Raw genomic sequence first — 19,109 nt, 5'->3', positions numbered from 1 at the left:
GACACATTTTCTTAATACAAGTCTTGCACTTGGTTAAGTTCCTAAGGAGTGGAAGGAGGGCAAGATCGTGCCAACTTCATAAAGAAGGTGATCGAACTCAAGCATCAAACTTCTGTGTGTCAGGTGTTGTGGTTAAGTTGTTGTAGAAGCTTGAGATCCAGAGTTGGGTTGACAACAATGGTATTATCTTTGATGGACAGCATGGATTTGCTAAAGGGGAGTCATGTTTTAGTAATCTACTTACTTATTACAATAAAGTGACTGCTTCCTTCGACAGAGAAGAAGGACACAGAGTAATATACTTGGATTTCGCAAAAGCTTTTGATAGAGTACCTCATGATAAGTTGACAGTCAAGGGCGAGAAGGTTAAATAAGTTAGGTGTGAGATGGATGAATAAAGAGATTAAGCATGCGATACAGAGAAAAAGGGAATTGTGGAGGCAGCATAAGAGAAGTGGAAATAACCAATTTCATGAGGTCTACAAAGACCAGGCAAGGAGGGTGACTTTGTTGGTGAGAGTAGCTAAAGAGAGGTATGAACAGCAATGAAGCCAAAAATAATCCTAGGGAGTTCTTTCGATAGGTAGCCAGCAAAAGAAAGAATGATTATGAAAGGATGACATTGATTGGAGAAAATGGTATAAAGTTGGATATTAGATTAGTGCATTCGATTATCCAGGAAAAGGAAAGTCACTAGTGGAGTGCCTCATGGGTCTGTTTTAGGGCCATTACTGTTTAACTTGTATATTAATGATATTGGTGAAGATTCGGATGGAGATATTTAGTTGTTCGTAGATGATGCAAAGTTGGGATGAATCGTAAAGAGTAGTGAAGATGTTGTGGCCTTACAAAAAGACTTTGTTGTGTCGGAAAAAGTGATGAGTCATCCCTTTTTCCCACCCAACATTAAGTTACCTCAAAAGGAAGGGATAAGGACATGCTTATGCCCCCTGATGGGAAGTGTACCGCATAATGTCCTAAGAAAATGTAAACATCCAGATGTGTAAATTCCAAAATTTGTTAAGATAGCCCATAAGTTTATTAAGATAGTAATTGTGAATGAATTAAAGTAGAAAGTCATGTAGTATTAACAAATAAATATGTATAAGCTAAGTACAAGTTTAAGGCATCATGTAAAGACAGTTTGTAGCCACGGCGTCTAATCGGCTGCAGCCGTATGCGTGACGACACTGCCAAGTGAGGGAGCTGTTCCGGAGTATAAAAGTTTCGGCGGGAGTTCGAATCACTCTCTTATCTCCTGTCTCTTACCTCTCACCGCTTGTCTCTCATCTCCGAGATTCGTCGGCACCAAGTTTCCTGTAGGAGAGCTATGTAGAGCTTGCCACCACGTGTAGCAAGGATCTCCCCTTGCTATGCATGTTACATCAGTCAAAGCTGCAACTACAATGTGTTCAAACACATAAGGAGAAAGAGCCGCTGATGAAATCCACGTCAGCGTACAGATCTGTGCATGAGTGTTTTCGGTTCGTGTAGAACAAAGGAACAAAGCCCGCCATCGGAGGAGGTACAGTGAACAGATCAGAATACCTAGTCAAAGCAAGAACGGTAAGCGAAGATTTTCTTATATTAATGTAGGATTAAAGTATCCGTGAAGTAAAGAAACAGAAGTTAAGAACACATGCCATTTACGTGTTGTGCCATAAGAACAGTTTGCAATTAAGGACACCTGTGTCTACTGTTAAGAAGAAAACATATTAGGCTCCAGCCGAACAGGAGGCCCAGCTCCGGACTGTTTAAGTGATTTAAGAAAAGTAATGTCATACATTCAGAAAGTAGTTAAGTGTTAACAGATATTTGGGGGAGAGAATTAAGTAGAAATAAGTACTATTGTCCTAGAGAATTACATGTCAGATTTATTGAATTGTCTAATGTTTATATGTAATGTTTCATGTATGATATTATCAGATAACTTAATTGTGAGAGTCTGAGGATAGATATATGTACAGAAGTGAGTAATTTATGCCCAGTAAGAGATCATAGTGCAGAAGTTTAAATGTGTTTAATTAAGAAAGGGGAACCCATACTCTTTTAAGGTTAAGAATTTAAATAACATGTATACTTGTCTTTGTGAAATAATAAATGTGTTTCTTTTTACATAATCAATTGAGTTTGTCATATCTTCTGCGGATTTGAATTACCGTTTGGAAAATTTCGTACCATGCATTTAAAGGGGAAACCAATAGTGATATGAGAATAGGGACCATGACTGCATATATCTTAATCCCTACAATTTTTCTTAAGTATTTTAGATAGTGTATCAGAATTTAGTTGCCGGCTGGCGCAGTCTTAAATCTATACAAATTTGTCGTCAACCGAAGTCTGAGAAAAAGAGATACAAAACTTAATGTTAAAAGTTAAGGTAAAGTGAAAGGCAATTAAAGATTAAAGATAAAACAACACAAGAAAGCGGATATAACAACTTGAATAAATTGAGTGATTGGGCACGGAAATGGGGATGCGAGTTCAATGTTGCAAAATGTAAGGTTTTAAAATTTGGAAAACAAAGATGGGATGCAGAATTTATGCTTGGTGAGAATATATTATTGGAGGTAGAGGAAATAAGAGATCTGGGACTGATAGTGGATAAGGATCTAAAATTTAGGGGACACATCGCCAAAATTGTGAAGACAACACAAAGGCTTCTGGGAATGATGCGGAGGACACTGACGTGTAGAAGTAGGGAAATTCTTGTTCCATTGTATAAGGCTTTGATTAGGCCATACATGGACTATTGTGCCCAGATTTGGTCACCGGGTTTTCAGAAGGATGAAGAGATGTTGGAAAGGGTTCAAAGGAGACTGACTAAGGTAGTTTCTGACCTCTGGAATGTTGAGTATGAGGAAAGATTGAGAAGATGTAATTTGCAGAGTCTGGTTGACAAGAGGAAGAGGGGAGAATATGATAGAGACCTACAAGTTGGTAAGGGGTTGTTATAAGATCAATGGTGGAGAAGTTCTACAGAGAATAGTGGGAGATCAGGGGAAAACCAGAGGTCATCCCTGGAAACTGTATAAAGAGGGTGTGAGTAGTTGAGTGAGAGGCAGGTTTTTTTCGTGCAGAGTTGTGAATGATTGGAATGCCCAGATGAGTCTTTGACTCCATGGGCATTCCAATCTTTGACTCCATGGGTCTTGGGGTAATAGGGAGAGAACACAGGGGAATCCTTGAAAGTTAAGTTTGTTCGTGGTTAAGAAAGAAATGGGTAGGGGGCTAATTTTTTTCTCAGAGAGCCGTGTGTGAGTGGAACAGTTTGCCTCTTCAAGTGGTGAATGCATTTAGTATGAATGAGTTTAAAAGGTATGACATCTGGTTTGGCGATGTATAGCCAAACCAGATGAATGAGCCCTTGACTCCCTGGAGTCTTATAATAATAATAAACTTAAGTGTTGAGAGTTCATTTGAGGTTTCAAATTCAGTTCACAACAGCAATGGAAAAAAATTAAGAAATTTATTATTTTTATGGCTATATAGCCTACTTTAAGAGTGCCCCTTTTTCACAATGTCATTGGCTTTTTACTCAAATCTTAGGGCATTACTGATGTGTTATAAAAACCAATATATGAAGAATAAAACAGGAGGAAAATTTGGCATACCATTTTAGATGTTGTTGGCTGTCTCCTTATCCCGGCGATATGCATTCATCTGCTGTTAAGCGATTAAAGGAAGGGGTTTGGGGAAAATGGGAGTAAAGCAATGTGGCAGAATTATTTGAAAAAAAAAACTGTTGTTTTTTTTTATATGTATAATATTATTATTATTAAGGATAGGTAGAGAGTGCTTTGGAAGGGTTGGGGTGAGAGAAGGATCTAAAAATAGAAACTATTTTGGGGGAAAGAGGAAGGATTTGATGTGAAAAGGTAAGGGATGAGAGTTTTTTATACATATAAAAAAACCTTTTTTTTTTTTTTCAAATAATTCTCCCATATTGCTTTACCTCCACTTTTCCCAAACCTCCTTCCTTTAACAGCTTAACAGCAAATGAATGCATGTTGCTGGGATAAGGAGACAGCCAACAACATCCAAAAAGGTATGTCTGAATTTTCCTCCCGTATTATTCTTCATATATAGGTTTTTATAACACATCAGTAATGCCCTAAGATTTGAGTAAAAAGCCAATGACGTTGTGAAAAAGGGACACTCCTAAACAAAAGTAGGCTATATAGCCATAAAAATAATAGTTTACTTAGAGGAGTAACATGGAAATTTTCCCAGAAATAATACCGTAATGTATTTATTTACATGCTAATATTATAACTAGTTTTCTAACTAGAATTTTCAGAGCCAGTGAAATATAATGGTTTTTCACTGTATACAAGCAATCAGTGGAACAATGTCCACTGTTAACTGAGTGTGAGTACTTGTGTATACAAGCAATGACAAATTAGTCATGATCTGAAGATGCTATTTAGAAAACCAGTGACAGATAAATAAATGTATGTTTCTTTGGTATTGTGAATTACACTGCAAAACCTCAAATGAGAGATGCAGAAGAAATCATTCAATGTATAATAGGAAGGAAGGGATCATCCCTTAAAACTGCTAAGTATAGCTGGCAATAGCATGAGAATTAGAGTTTTAGTATCTCCATCATTATTTCTCAGGTGCAGCAAAACATACACTAATCACTTAATATGAAAGCTCATGCAATTTTTTTTTCAGCAAGACAAATTTAACTACTAAGTTGATAACCCTAATTAGATGAACACCATATTGTTCCTACTTCAAAGCAACTATGCAAAATGAAATACCAAAAAGTATGGAATATGACAATCATACAAGTATTTTGTGTAGGTTTACTTATACTGTTGTTAAGTATCAATTGTTTGCTTTCTAGATCTGTTCCTTCAAAAAATGAAGAGACATAAGTATATGTTCTGCTCTTTAGTTTTTAGAAAATATGATCACTGTAACTAGTATTCCTAAATCCTGTGCTTCATCCACTTTCTGTCTCCAACAGAGTATGCAGTTTTTTTCATTTCTGCATCCCAAATATAACATATGCATTTAACAATGCTCCCACTTCAGACTACTTTGCAACAACACCCCACATTAGTTTTATTCATAAACTCAATTTTGCATCATTCACATACAACTGAATATGAGAAGTACAACTACAAATAATTTTGCCAACATTGGTGTATGGTCACATACTTTTTTTGTAAGTTTGACAATATATCATGATATTTTTACTGACTATAATAAGAAACTGTTTTACCATGATATCCAAACTTAAGTAAGTTTAACTTGACAATGCATCCCAAATCCCAATATTTCATATTCATATTCTCTACATTTTTTAAACAAAACTACTCCACAGTTAACTTTTAATTAGAATACTGATGTTAACAAAATTCCAACCAGAGACTACACAATCCAAAGGCCAGCCTGGTTGGCCGAGTGGTTAGCATATCTGCTCTCCAGCCAAAAGGCTGCAGGTTCGAATTCAGGCATGGGCTTGGATGATTGTTAAAATACTAGTGGTGGTGGTGGACAATAGATGGTGTTAGTGTAGATAATGCAGTTCACTGTAGTTGATGGATTGAGTGGTGGAGATGGAGAGTTGTAGAGTAGGTGCCCTCCCTCGATGAGTCTTTGGAATCCTTGGAGGTGTCACATAATAACTCAGAATGGACATAGGCAGCAGCACATCAGACTTCAAACACTGTTAATGCATTAAGTGTTTGATAAAATTGTAATAATTTGTTGTTGCTTTTTTCTACTGTTTTACACGATTCATTTATACTAGAATAATTCAAAACTGCAAAGGTCAAGGTATTGTATCAGGGAATGAAGAATGTTAAGCTGCTCGCAGAAACTGTATTGCAGATTTTGACAGAGAAGATGAAGGGATATCATTGGGACATTTAAGCTGTTGAAATATATGCATAAGATAGACAGTGTAGAGATTTTTTGAAGGGTGAAATAAATAGCAATCCTTGAAAGTTGTGCAAATAATTAACAAGGGCATGTAGTGCTTTTGTAAGCAAATGACAAGTACACATGACATTGCCAGGGAGTCCAGCCAGTGAACAAATTTATGGAGTGATATGATAGCCTATGCTATTTAAAGATCTAGATCTATGTAGGTCTTATGATAATAAGTATAATTTTTACTTATTAAATCATATGGGTGCAGTATTTATAATGTTTTAATGTCATTAATGACTTTGCCTGCCTATTTGGCTGAGCAGATGATATCCTCACTTTATCGTATGAATGTGTGGGTTCCAGTCCTGCTAGGGATGCAGTATTCATAATTTCAATTATACCATTTATATCTTTAGCTGGCTTGTGGACAGAAACTTCATTTATTATCTTTTCTACAGTGGGACTGGAAGCCATAGCCTTAGGCTATGGCTTCCAGTCCCACTGTGGAAAAGATATTGGTCTTCAGATGATTGGGATTGAAAGCAGAGTAGGGAAATACATGATAAAAGACAAAAAGTCGTTTTGACAGTAGGGAGGTTAAAAAAAATGTTTATTACTTAAAGGTTGTCTGAAGTGGGTTTAAAAAAAACTCTTACAGTAGTGTCACCTTATTTAATTCCTAGATAGTCCAGTGTACTGAATCGATCATAGCATGCAATCTTCCATAGATATGTGAAAGTCGTGTTATAAAGTAAATAAATAAAATATTTTTAAATAATCTGAAGCTCTTGTGCATTTTGCGTTACTCCCCACTCCCCTGTGACTTAGTCAATATCCATTTCTGTTCTTGAATAGCAATCCAACTTAGTTTATTGATATATAATAAAATAAATCGATTTTTATATCAATGTCTCGATGGTATCATAAACGGTGGATACTGCGAGGTCAATAATTCAAACCTGTTCAATAACTGTGATGTCAGGTGTTATTCTATTATATATAATCACAAAAAAACCATGCAGCTCTATTTCCAAAGTGTGACTGAATGTTAAAATTCAAAAATGAACTGATATTTATGACGATATGATCAAATCTAAGTTTTGCTCCAATATGCCAACTCCAAATTAATAATAACGCAAATCGCAAGCAGATAATGAGAAAACAACCACAAACGAAAATCCTGCAATTCTCAAAGTTACCTATCTATTACTGCAACCATATCAAACATTAGGAAAATTCAAAATATAACACAAGTTAACATAACCTGGTGGAGAAAAGTAGAATCAGAGGTAGTGCACTTAACGCCTTTTCAACAATTACTGAAGTTTTAATAGTGTTTACCTTCCCAAACAGGCAAAATTTTACTTAAATTAAGGGGATATTAAATCCCGCATAGTTTTAAAACCGAATAAGAAACTCAAAGATCGGAATCAGAGAGTTTATTGCCGAATATAGTAAACTATAAAGTATCGGCGACACTAGCGTTAGCCAATGCAAGTGATCCTAGTACGTAGTACAATACCAGGGCAACTCGTGGTAAAGGTGGAGGAAGTTCAGATCGCTATTCTTAGGTATTTTTCATAATGTAAAAACACATTTCCAAGGAAATGTATGCTGTTATTACATTATGGAGAGAGGTCACTACCCAGACCGGTTTTCAGCCTTTTTTGAGGCTTCATCAGTGAGTAGCTAGACCTAATACCAAAGTGTATAGCGAAAAGAACTTAAGTACTCTGCGAACGAGTTTTCCAAACAGGTGCAACCATTAAGTTACTTAAGTATAAAGAGCTAATAAGCTTCATTTCGGCAATGAAAAGATTACTTAAATTAATTTAATTTAAGTTTAATTAATTAATTTAAGTAATTTTTTAAAAAACATTAAGTTTAATTAATTTAATCATTAAGTTTAATTAATAAATTTAAGTTTCATTAATTAATTTAAGTAATGTTTTCATTGCCGAAATGAAGCTTATTAGCTCTTTATACTTAAGTAACTTAATGATTGCACCTGTTTGGAAAACTCGTTCGCAGAGTACTTAAGTTCTTTTCGCTATACACTTTGGTATTAGGTCTAGCTACTCACTGATGAAGCCTCAAAAAAGGCTGAAACCGGTCTGGGTAGTGACCTCCCTCCATAATGTAATAACAGCATACATTTCCTAGGAAATGTGTTTTTACATTATGGAAAATACCTAAGAATAGCGATCTGAACTTCCTCCACCTTTGCCACGAGTTGCCCTGGTATTGTACTACGTACTAGGATCACTTGCATTGGCTAACGCTAGTGTCGCCGATACTTTATAGTTTACTATATTCGGCAAGAAACTCTCTGATTCCGATCTTTGAGTTTCTTATTCGGTTTTAAAACTATGCGGGATTTAATATCCCCTTAATTTAAGTAATGTTTTCATTGCCGAAATGAAGCTTATTAGCTCTTTATACTTAGGCAAAATTTTATTATTTTTGTTTTATGTTATTATTTATTTGTATTATTATAACTTTATTCACACAACCGATACACAGTCAAAACAAGATATTATTATTATTATTATTATTATTATTATTATTATTCCTGATACCTCCAAGGAGTCCGAAGACTCATCGCGGGAGGACATCTTCAACTGTCCCTACACCTTACCTCTACTACGAATCAACGCCATCTACCGCCCACCTCCAACACCACCACAACTAGTAATTTTTGTCTGTAAATTGCGTGTGTTCTGAAGGGCCGATTTGTATGTATGCGGGATGAAAAACCCGAGTTTCCGGGAGAAAAAACCCTGCTACCATTCAAACATATCATTCAAACAACAATTTGATTGATGATATATAACAATTTAGATTCTAAATTAAGGGGATAAAAATCCCTTATTACTTTACAGCCAGTATGCGAAACTCTAAGATCGAAAACTACGATCTAAGAGTTGCATGCCGACGAACTATCGGCGAATCCAAGTGTAAGTGACCACACCAATGGAATGGAATGGATCGGCATGAAACTCTTAGATCGTAGTTTTCGATCTTAGAGTTTCGCATACTGGCTGTAAAATAATAAGGGATTTTTATAAAAAAAAAAAAAAAAAAAATTTAGGGATTTTTATCCCCTTAATTTAATTAACTTCGCCAGAAAAATAGCCGTTTGGCTTTTCATCTTAGTTATAATTTAGATTGTACCCAAGAATCTAAGAATAGTCTGTCAGGCAATGCCGGCTCTAGGGATTCTGGCACCCAGATGCAAATTTAAGTTGAGCGCCCTTACTTTTTTTTAAAATGCAGTTAAAAGTTTATTATTATTATTATTATTATTATTATTATTATTATTATTATTATTATTATTATTATTATTATTAGTGATTTTTTTCTGACGGTACGCAATACTGGCACCTTGTTTTCTTAAGCGTTCAAAAATTTGCGATTTATTAACAGCAAAATGTATTATAAATATTCCGGTAGATGGTAGTACTGTGTTCACAAATTGAATTTTCAGTTTTGATTACTCATAAGTTGGTACCCTGCTTTCCTGTTTCATAGGTGTACGTAACCGGAAACAGGAAGTTGTGTTCTCTGCCGATTGCTTCCAATCGGTTTATCAGGATGTTGATTGGTAGTAGAGGTTCGGTGTTGTGGTGGAGATGGAGAGTTGTACAGTGGGTGTCCTCCCACTGATGAGCCTTCGGACTCCTTGGAGGTGTCACGAATAATAATAATAATAATAATAATATTCGCTCTGCAACAGGCAGGTGTTCACGTGAGTTTTGAATTAATCTAAGTTAAATCACTGCAATCATTGTTCAAAATGAGTAAAATAAGTAGTTACTTCTTTATGCAATGAGTAAAAAAATGAAGATTGAAGAAGCAGAAATTGTTGAATCTACTAGTGATCCTGTAAAACAGAAAACTAACACCGAAAATACACTTGGTCTGGTCACTGGATTTCTTGGCGATGAAGAAATGGTAGAGAGGATTCAGAGGCGAGTTACAAAGATTGTTGTAGGTCTGTGGGATGTTCCTTAAGTGGATAGATTGAAGATCTGTGGGCTTCAAAAACTAGGCTGATAGATGTAAGAAAGGAGATATGATAGAGGCACATAAATTAGTAAAGGGATTTTATAGGATTGATACTGATGGCATTTTAAAGACCAGTGCAAGAAGGGAGAGAAGGAAGGGCCATCACTGTAGATTATGTAAGAGTGTGGTTAACAAGGGTGTTTGGACTAGATTTTTTGCTTGGAAGGTTATGAAGGGGTGGAATGCATTGCCAGAGGTGGTTGTGAATGCTTCGTCTGTGAATGAATTTAAGGAGAAGTATGACAGGTATTGTGTGAATAATGGTGAGTGTGTCAATGTTGGGTCTCCCTCAGTGAGTCTTTTTACTCCATGGAGGCACCGTTATAATAATAATAATAATAATAATATATATATATATATATATATATATATATATATATATATATATATATATATATATATATATATATATATATATATATATAAGCTATTAAAAGACACTGAAAAAACATTGAGACACTCTAAAGCTATGCAATTATAAAGCTATAATATTCGACTGTAAATTACAGATATTATGATTAGAAGAAACACACATATTAACTACAGTGAAAATTATTTAATTGTAAATATTTCATCCTAAGTATCTTAGTAGTTTAAAACAATAATAGGAATAACATACAGTTAGGGCGCATGATTAAAATAGAATCTCATTAAACGTGCGTAACGTGTTACAAAAAAAAATAATAAAAAAAATAAATAAATAATTAATTATTTAACACCATTTTGTATGATAATTTCCCATACTTTAGGATTAGTAAGAATGTCGTTGCGGTTTAAGTTTGGTCTGTGTAGCAGGGTTTCAGAACTTTCTTTGTATAAACGTTCATGTTTATATAAAGATCTATGTAAAAGTTTGGACCTTTCCCAGTGGATCCTATGGTTTGCATTTTCAATTCCGTGTTGAGAGAGACCAGATTTTTGCACTTTAAAAAGACGAATGTGGTCTTGATATTCCGAGATGCGTTTCTGAACATACCTACCTGTCTGTCCAAAGTAAGACAATTTCCATGAGCATGGAATTTCGTAAACGCCAGGCAACATCAAAGGTGGGAGTTTGTCCTTAGGAGAAGTTGACAAGTTGTAAATTTGGTTGATAGTTTTGTAATAAGTGGCAAAATTGTGTTTCTTCATAATTTTAGAAAGACGTTCGGAGATGCCTTTGACGTAAGGTATGGGAATCCTATGGACTGATGATTTTTTAAGTTGTTTTCGGATTATATCCATTTATGATGGCTATATTTTTGATTATTTCTAATTCCTGGTTTAAAGATTCTTCAGAGGAGCAGAATTTGTGTGCTCTGGAAACTAGTGATTTAATAATGCCAGATAGCCTAGCCTGTGTAGCTCAGTGGATGTGGCGTTTGCATACCACGGCGCTTGGCCGCGCGAAGGAAGAATTGGTTTCGAGTCTAGTCGGTGACTAGAGGAAATTTTTCTAAGCCTTTTTTCGACTGGTTCCCAAGTTAGTCGATCTCTGGCACGAGCAAGCGGGTTTTTCCTCCCGGAAACTCGGGTTTTTCGTCCCGTAAACTCGGGTTTTTCGTCCCGTAAACTCAAGAATATCGACCGTAGAACCCACATTATTTCAGACATTAAATATATTGTGTTAGGGTTAGGGACCAAGAGATGGCGGCACATTTGAGCCATCTCACTTCACTGTTTACCGCTTAATTAGTGATAGCCTTGGGCCATCTATCTCTGATTGGTACCAGTGGAGATTGGACTTTTGGAGGCTGCCCACTCAGTCTCCAAAAGTTAGATAGGGCTAAATGGCTTCGCCTACTCCCCGTATACGGGAATAAAAAAAAAAAAAAAAAGGCGTTAGCCGATTGATTTTTGATTTCTGAGATGGATGATGAGCGGAAGAATTGTGAATGTAGCGACCTGAGAATGTAAGCTTGCGAAAGACAGACGTGGCGATGGAACTGTCTTCTTTTCTTTGGATGTGTAAATCCAAAAAGGAGATAGATATCCTGTGGAGATTCTTTTTCTAACGTAAAGTTGATGCGATGATGAAGAAGGTTAATTTTATCTAGAAACAGTTGTAATTCATGTTCGGGATGATCCCAGACTGCAAATACGTCGTCGGCATCTCTTAACCAAATTTTTGGTTTGGGTTTAAAAGTGAATATTTTTTCTTCAAGGTGTTCTAGAAACAAGTTTACTAGGTTTGGTGATAAAGGAGATCCAAGAAGAAGGAAGCAACAAAACAATTCCTATTATTGTTTTAAACTACTGTACTGATGATGTCCTAAGATACTCAGGATGAAATATTTCAATTAAATCATTTTCACTGTGGTTAATACGTGTGTTTCTTTTAATTATGATCGCACCACGGGTTTCATTATTTAAAATAAAAAAAAAACAGTTATTATGAACTGGAGCTATAGTCCTTGTTAAAGTTCTATTGTTGTGCGTGTGTGAAGCCACGCGATCTCCAGTATCTGATAGTAGAGCTGAAAAAGTCAGGCAAATTATAGCTGAGATTATTGTTCATATGAAGAGGGGCCAAGGTGATTTCTTTTGACTCGCCAATGCGGCGTTCTACCTCAACGTGGCAAATATGTAGGTTTGAAGTTGTTGTCCAATTTACTTCATGTTGGCGGCTTTCGTTTTTCGTGTTTATTGAAAGCAGGACATGGCCTGATAGGGCAGTAGCTCTGGTTCTCTTGTAAGCAACGTCTCTCTGGTGTTCCTCGAGACGTAGGAGGATAGATTTCTCCGTTTGACCATAGTAAGGTTTTTCGCACTCACATGTAACTTTGTATACACCTGGGAATTGTAGAAGGTTGTGAGATTGTTTGTAGTTTCTGAAACTTGATCTTATTTTTGGAAGAGTCGAGAAGCACGTTTGTATGTTAAATTTCTTTAAGATTCTACTCAGTTTTTTGGATAGTGTGCTGATATATGGCAAGGAGATATAATCTTTGGAGTCGTCCTGTGTCTCTACATTGCTACGTTGAAGGTGGGATAATTGTTTTGATACTTTTTAAAGAGTAGCCATTGCTTTTAAAGGGTCCATTTCAGATGTTGTAGTTCTTTTTTTAGTTCTTCATTTGACAGTACAGATCTTGCACGATTCACAAGAGTTGATATAATACCCAACTTTTGTGCTGGATGGTGATGTGAGGACACATGTAAATATCTGTCCGTGTGTGTTGGCTTTCTAAATATAGAGACGTTTATTGATTCAGGCGTCTTGGTGAGTTTAACATCAAGGAAACAGAGGGAACTATTTTCTTCAATCTCCATGGTCAATTTGATATCCTGATGGAGGTTGCTTAAGTGGTTGAGAAACCTGTGAAGATTCTCAATACTATGCTCCCGTATGAGGAATATATCGTCCACATATCTAAGCCAAATTCTTGGTTTTAAACTAAAAGAGGAGATTGTCTTTTGTTCAAAATCCTCGAAAAAAATGTTGGCTAATATAGGAGAGAGGGTGGACTTTCCATAGCTAATACTTCGACCTGATTATAAAGTTTACCTTCGAATTCAAAATATCCAGAGTTTACACAATGAGATAGCAGAGAGAACATTTTATTTGAAATCTTGTTCTTTGAAATATAGAGAACTTCCTGTGTCGGAATGTTGGTAAAGAGTTCTACCACGTCAAAGCCCACCATGATGTCAGAAGATTTGAGTTTTAAGTCCTTGATTTTAGAGACAAAATCTGTTGAGTTTTTAATATAAGAATATTTTCCCGCATAAGCTTTTAACGATGACGCCAGATATTTGGATAACCTGTATGTGGGTGAGTCGATGCTGTCTACTATAGGTCTCAGTGGATAGTTTTCTTTGTTACCTTAGGGAGACCATATAACCTTGGAATGAGTGGGTGTAAATCCGTGTATTTCGTGGAATTTCTGTGGTCTTATATTTCATCTTGCATATATATAAATTGGTTGTGCCGTCCCAATCAACTTGGTATGGCCGTACTTCGAGGTTAGTTTGCGGAAAAGAGAACATGACTGGAAAGAGTGCTCGCTCGTGTTCTACTGTAGTACATGTATATATATTAATTGTTTATTGTTAATTGTCATTAATTTTCGTGTTTTTCGGTATAAATCCTCCGTCTCTAGCAGGATCTATTCAACAATGCCTGCTGAATATTTCAGAACAGGTATGGCCCAGGTGTTAATTGCTTTTATGAAATTTCCAGCTTAAGCATTGACTTAAGGAGTTTCGTTAGTTGCCTGTGTATTCTGTTCTAGTTTCTTCTTTGATCTTAATGTGCATAATTCTGATGCTTCTAAAATACCTAAATATTTGTAACTGTCTTAGAATTTTATTGCGTTGATTTTTTTCACCATTGAGTAGCTTGATTGCATTCAGATCTTCAAACTTTCCTTGTTATTCCAGTAATTGCGCATTTGTCTAAGCTAAAATCCATTGATATATCTTGGCTGAATATGTGTACAGTATTAAGCAGTGATCGGAATTTTCAGATTGTCCACGTATAAAAGGTAAGATATCTTTGCACGTTTTTGTGCAGTTTGTTAACCATGAGCAGTTTTATTTAAAATTCTAGTTAAGGGGTCAATGGCAAGATAAACATAAGATAATGAGTCTCCTTGAAAGAAACCCCTTTTTTGTTTACCATTCTAACTTCTTTTCTATTCAGAACCAACGCTGTTTTCCAATTTTTCATGCTGGATTGCAAAAATGTTTGCATGTTTTCGCTAATACCCAATAGTTCTGTGCGTTTTAAAATCCAACCATGAGGCACTGAATCAAAGTTTTTTTTTTTTAATAATCTATCGAAGCCATCTTAAGGTTTTTCTATGTTTGCAATTTTTCGGAATCATTCTATCAATCAACAATTGGTCTTTTGTGCCTCTTGAATTTTTGCTGCTACCTTTTTTCAATTGGAAAAAGAGAATTTGCTTTAAGATAGCTGTATATTTTGTCAGCTAGTATGCCTGTGAGTAACTTGAAAGTTGTTGGCACGCAGGTTATTGGTCGGAGGATTTCTGGCTTTAGGCCTTTTTGTTTATCTTTTATGATCAAACACGTTTTCCCTGCTGTGAGCCACTTTTCTTCTTCTTTTTCCTTCTAAAACATGGTTAAATTGGTTAGCAAGGCTTTCGTGTAAGCCTATCAGATATTTCAACCAGTAGCCATGTAATTCATCCTTCCCAGGTGTTGACCAATTTTTTTATCCTTTTCACTTGCTTTTGAACCATTTCAATCGTCATTTTCAGTTGGCTTATTTTTCGTTCTTGAGATCGTTCATAATTTGTTCAATCCACTTTGCGTTGTTATTGTGCCTCTTAGGGTTGTCCCATAGTTTTGCCAAAATTTGAGTGTATTTTCTTTGTCTGTGGTAATTATATTTTCTTTAAGATTATCAATCCTGCAGTTTATCTTAGCTGCTACTGCAACTACGTTTTACTCCCATTCCTATAATACTTCATCAATAGGTCGTGTTCCAATATTATATCTCTTTATGAGGTTATTTCGGATTTTCTTGGTTTTCAGCTCTTCTTTTCCTTAAGGTTTTTCAAATGGCTCACGTCTGCTCTGAGTTTCAGAATGTTATTCTCGAATCGATGCTTCCATTTTGGTTCCTTAGCCTTACTGCTTTTGGGTTCACTAATCTGATAGCCTAATTCAGAAGTTACAACGTAGGCTATTGAGTACATACTTTGATTAGTTTGTCCAATAATTTCAGTAGCGATAACCCTCACATCTTTATTGGCTTCCTGTAGGAGTTCCTTCAGTTTTTGTTGAGGTACTTGTCTCAATATTAGAAGCCTAACTCGGTCCAAGTTGCTGTTCATTTTCTCGATAATGTTTGTTGCTAGGTCTTGTTCCTTCTCTGATAGCTTCATTTCAACTATTTGTATATTTTCAAGATTTTCAGCATCTGCACGTTGGGGTCTGGTTCTGCTCCATTCATATTCTTGGTCAGTTCAGGGTCAACACAGTCTCCTTTTACAGCTTGAGCTTTCAGTGCTTCTAGCACAATTTCACTAAATATATTGCGTTTGATAATGAAGCTGCGCTTCTGCATCAATATTTAGAATGAAATTTCCGAATTTGGGTTTCGTTAGCTAAAGTTATAACATTCGTTTCTGAAATCCCTTAACTGAGGTGTTTGAAATGTAGAAGCACTGCATGCATTTTCGATTTTCAGCAATGCTCCACATTTTCCTAGTAATTACTTTCGAGCTCTGTGTATCTTGCTCCTGTAGCCGACTTGTCACTGGATGTCCAGGAAGCCTAACATCCAGTGCTGTCCTTGGTAACCCGCGCGACGACCGATGGGTATAGAATTCAGATTTTTCTTCATGATTTTTAACTGGGAATGGGAAGGTAACTGAGAAGAAGGTAGACTCCCACTGTGTGAGGTGGAAAAATTGGAAAATCGGAAAGAATCAACCCTTGCCCTCCAATTGCATCAGGGAGAAGCAGCAAGATGAAAAGAAATACAGAGGGAAAGAAAAGTAGGAACCAGTCTACAGATAATATAACAGGTGTATATTGCATGAAGTAAGGCATGGTCCAGTTTCAGGTGCCTCGGGTTCGCCATGCCCGTACTCACTAGAGTGAGCCTTTGAGGATATATAACATATAATATATATATATATATATATATATATATATATATAGCCTTTTTTCGACCGGTTCCCGATTTTTCCTCCCGGAAACTCGGGTTTTTCGTCCTGTAAACTCAAGAAAATCGACCGTAGAACCCACATTATTTCAGACATTAAATATATTTTGTTAGGGTTAGGGACCACGAGATGGCGGCACATTTGAGCCGTCTCTCTTCACTGCGTACCGCTTAATTAGTGATAACCTTGGGCCATCTATCTCTGATTGGGTACTAGTGGAGATTGAACTGCCCACTCAGTCTCAAAAAGTTAGATAGGGCTGAATGACCTCGCCCCTACTCCCGTATACGGGAATAAAGAGGCGTTAGCTGATTTTTTTTTTATTTGATATATATATATATATATATTAATGTGAACCAAACTGTGTAAATATGTATTCATTTTTGATTAAATTAAATGGTTTGTGAACAACAAACATTAGACTGATTCTTTAAATGTATTTTCCCGAAAATTTTTTTGGGACAGTTCATATCGAACCGTCATAAGATAAAGTTTAAGTGATCAATAACTAAGCCACGACTAATTAAAAGTATAGATTAACATAAGCGGGAAATGGTAACAATGTCCACGTTCTCTTTAGTTTAAAATCCTATAATCTCTCACTCAATATGTAATCTAACAGGCGGAGTCGTAAAACAAATAAATTTGTTAGACTAAAGAGCGTGAAAACATAACATCTATAGTAGAAATAAATAAATGGCGGCAGTCGACAGTTCACGAAGTTTTAGTAAAGAACAACAGAAACAAATCATGGTAGAAGAAATATGTAACAGAAATTATAACAGTTAAACCTAGATCCGAAAAAAATTTCCTCCTTAAATTTGAGCTAATATTCATCATAATTATAGCACAAATAGCACTTTCTTTTCATTAAATGAATACGGGAATAATCTCTGTGTCGTTAGGCGATTATCATATAACGGCCTTGGTGATTCTCAAGCCGAACGAAAAATACGTAGCTTTATATCTCAAAAAGCAGAGATATTTCTTATCTTTTCTTTACAAATCGAAACCGGTTTTGTAAATAAACACTCCACGAATATGCGATATCAGCAATGCTATGGTGGCGTTGATAGCATGCAAGCTGCATACGTTCTAAGCGCGCTGCCCTTATGTTGTACACACACACAGGGCAGACTCTACCGACGTTGCAACACCTGCATTTGCAGGGAGGTAAGTTTTTTTTGGGGCGACAAACTTGGCATAAACTATACGAAAAATAAGGGATAATGGACGGCAAAATATACTACTGCACGGGACGACAAAATTCCTATGGGCGGCCCTGTTAATACACATTAAGTGTTTCCTGTCATTTTATCCCCTCAGCTAATTAATTTCATTCAACAGTTGCATCACTCATTACTGTTGCTAATAACTTAATGGAGGAGTGTTGTAAGGTTATCCACTCTCACCTCTTCTTATTAACCTCTTTATAGATGATATTAAAAATGAAATAGAGGACAAAAAAGGAATAATGATAAGCGGTAAACATATTGCTTATATAATTATGCATAACGCTTAAAATTGTGGATATTAAACCTAATATATGGTATCAGATGAAGAGAGAGAGACAGAGGAAACCTCTGAAAATGAAAGATGGTAATATCAACAGAAGATAAATAAACATGAGTAAAGTTGGAATCATTGATTTATTGAATTTACTGATATTTCGATAGATTTCTAACTAGAATCTCATATTATAAGCAATTATAATTACATCACAGTTATAATTAACAATTTTAACTGTTATAGAACATACAACACTCAATTAGAATGTAGTAAAAGCCAGTGCCGTAACGAAGGCGTGGCGAAAGAGCGTCCGCACGGGCGCAACTAGGTTTGGGGCGCCAAACGTATAACATTTTTGTCATTTTTGGGCTGGGGCGGGGTGAGAGTTAGACACTTGCCACAGGCCCTTCATACCCTCGTTATGTCACTGGTCATCATCATCATCATCATCATCATCATCATCATCATCATCATCATGCATATCAAGGATTTAGGCCTAGCATGGCCTGTTCCGGCCTTAGAAGTCATCGTTTAAGAGGACGTCCTGGTTTTCTTTTTCCTAATGGCTTGTACTTTAAGGCTTGTTTTGGTAATCTTTCTGTTTTCATTCTTTGAACGTGTTCCATCCATTTATGTTTATATTTTTTAATTTTTTCTATTACTGGTTCTTGGTTTAATTCTATCATAATATCTTCGATTTTTTTTTGGGATCAAATAGGGTATACTTTGCAGTTTTTCTCATAAACTTCATTTCTGCTGTTTTTAATCTTTGTTTGTCTTTTTGTTTTATTGTCCAGATTTCGCTTCTATACATTAAGACCGGTAGAGCTAATGTATTGTATACTTTTAGCCTGGTTTGTTTTTGAACTAGGTTTGGTTTAAATATAGAGTTAATTACACCTGCTATTTTTAAATATTTTGTAATTTTTACGTTTATATCTTTTTCATTTTCATATGTGATCATACATCCTAGGTAGTTAATGAATTCACCTGTTCTAAGATCTTGCTATCTATTACTATTTT

General features: G+C 35.8%; 1 protein-coding gene across 1 annotated transcript in view; it reads right to left on the bottom strand.

The window, feature by feature from the left end:
• Window positions 1-15,791, bottom strand: part of LOC150107842 (cilia- and flagella-associated protein 251-like) — a 619,793-nt gene extending 604,002 nt beyond the window's left edge. The window contains exons 1-2 of the mRNA XM_090392197.1: window positions 15,539-15,791; window positions 1,270-1,401 (exon numbers count right to left, since the gene is read on the bottom strand). Of these exons, the coding sequence (XP_090248323.1) occupies window positions 1,270-1,401; window positions 15,539-15,791 (385 nt within the window). The remainder of the gene's footprint in view (window positions 1-1,269; window positions 1,402-15,538) is intronic.
• Window positions 15,792-19,109: the final 3,318 nt, after the last annotated feature.

Source organism: Typopeltis vanoorti, chromosome 4 (assembly GCF_054136105.1).
Source record: "Typopeltis vanoorti isolate ZY-2024b chromosome 4, IOZ_Tvanoo_1.0, whole genome shotgun sequence".
In the NCBI taxonomy this organism is placed as follows: Eukaryota; Metazoa; Arthropoda; class Arachnida; order Uropygi; family Thelyphonidae; genus Typopeltis; species Typopeltis vanoorti.
The sequence above is the reverse complement of the archived record's forward strand: the minus strand, read 5'-3'. Positions and strand labels throughout refer to the sequence as shown.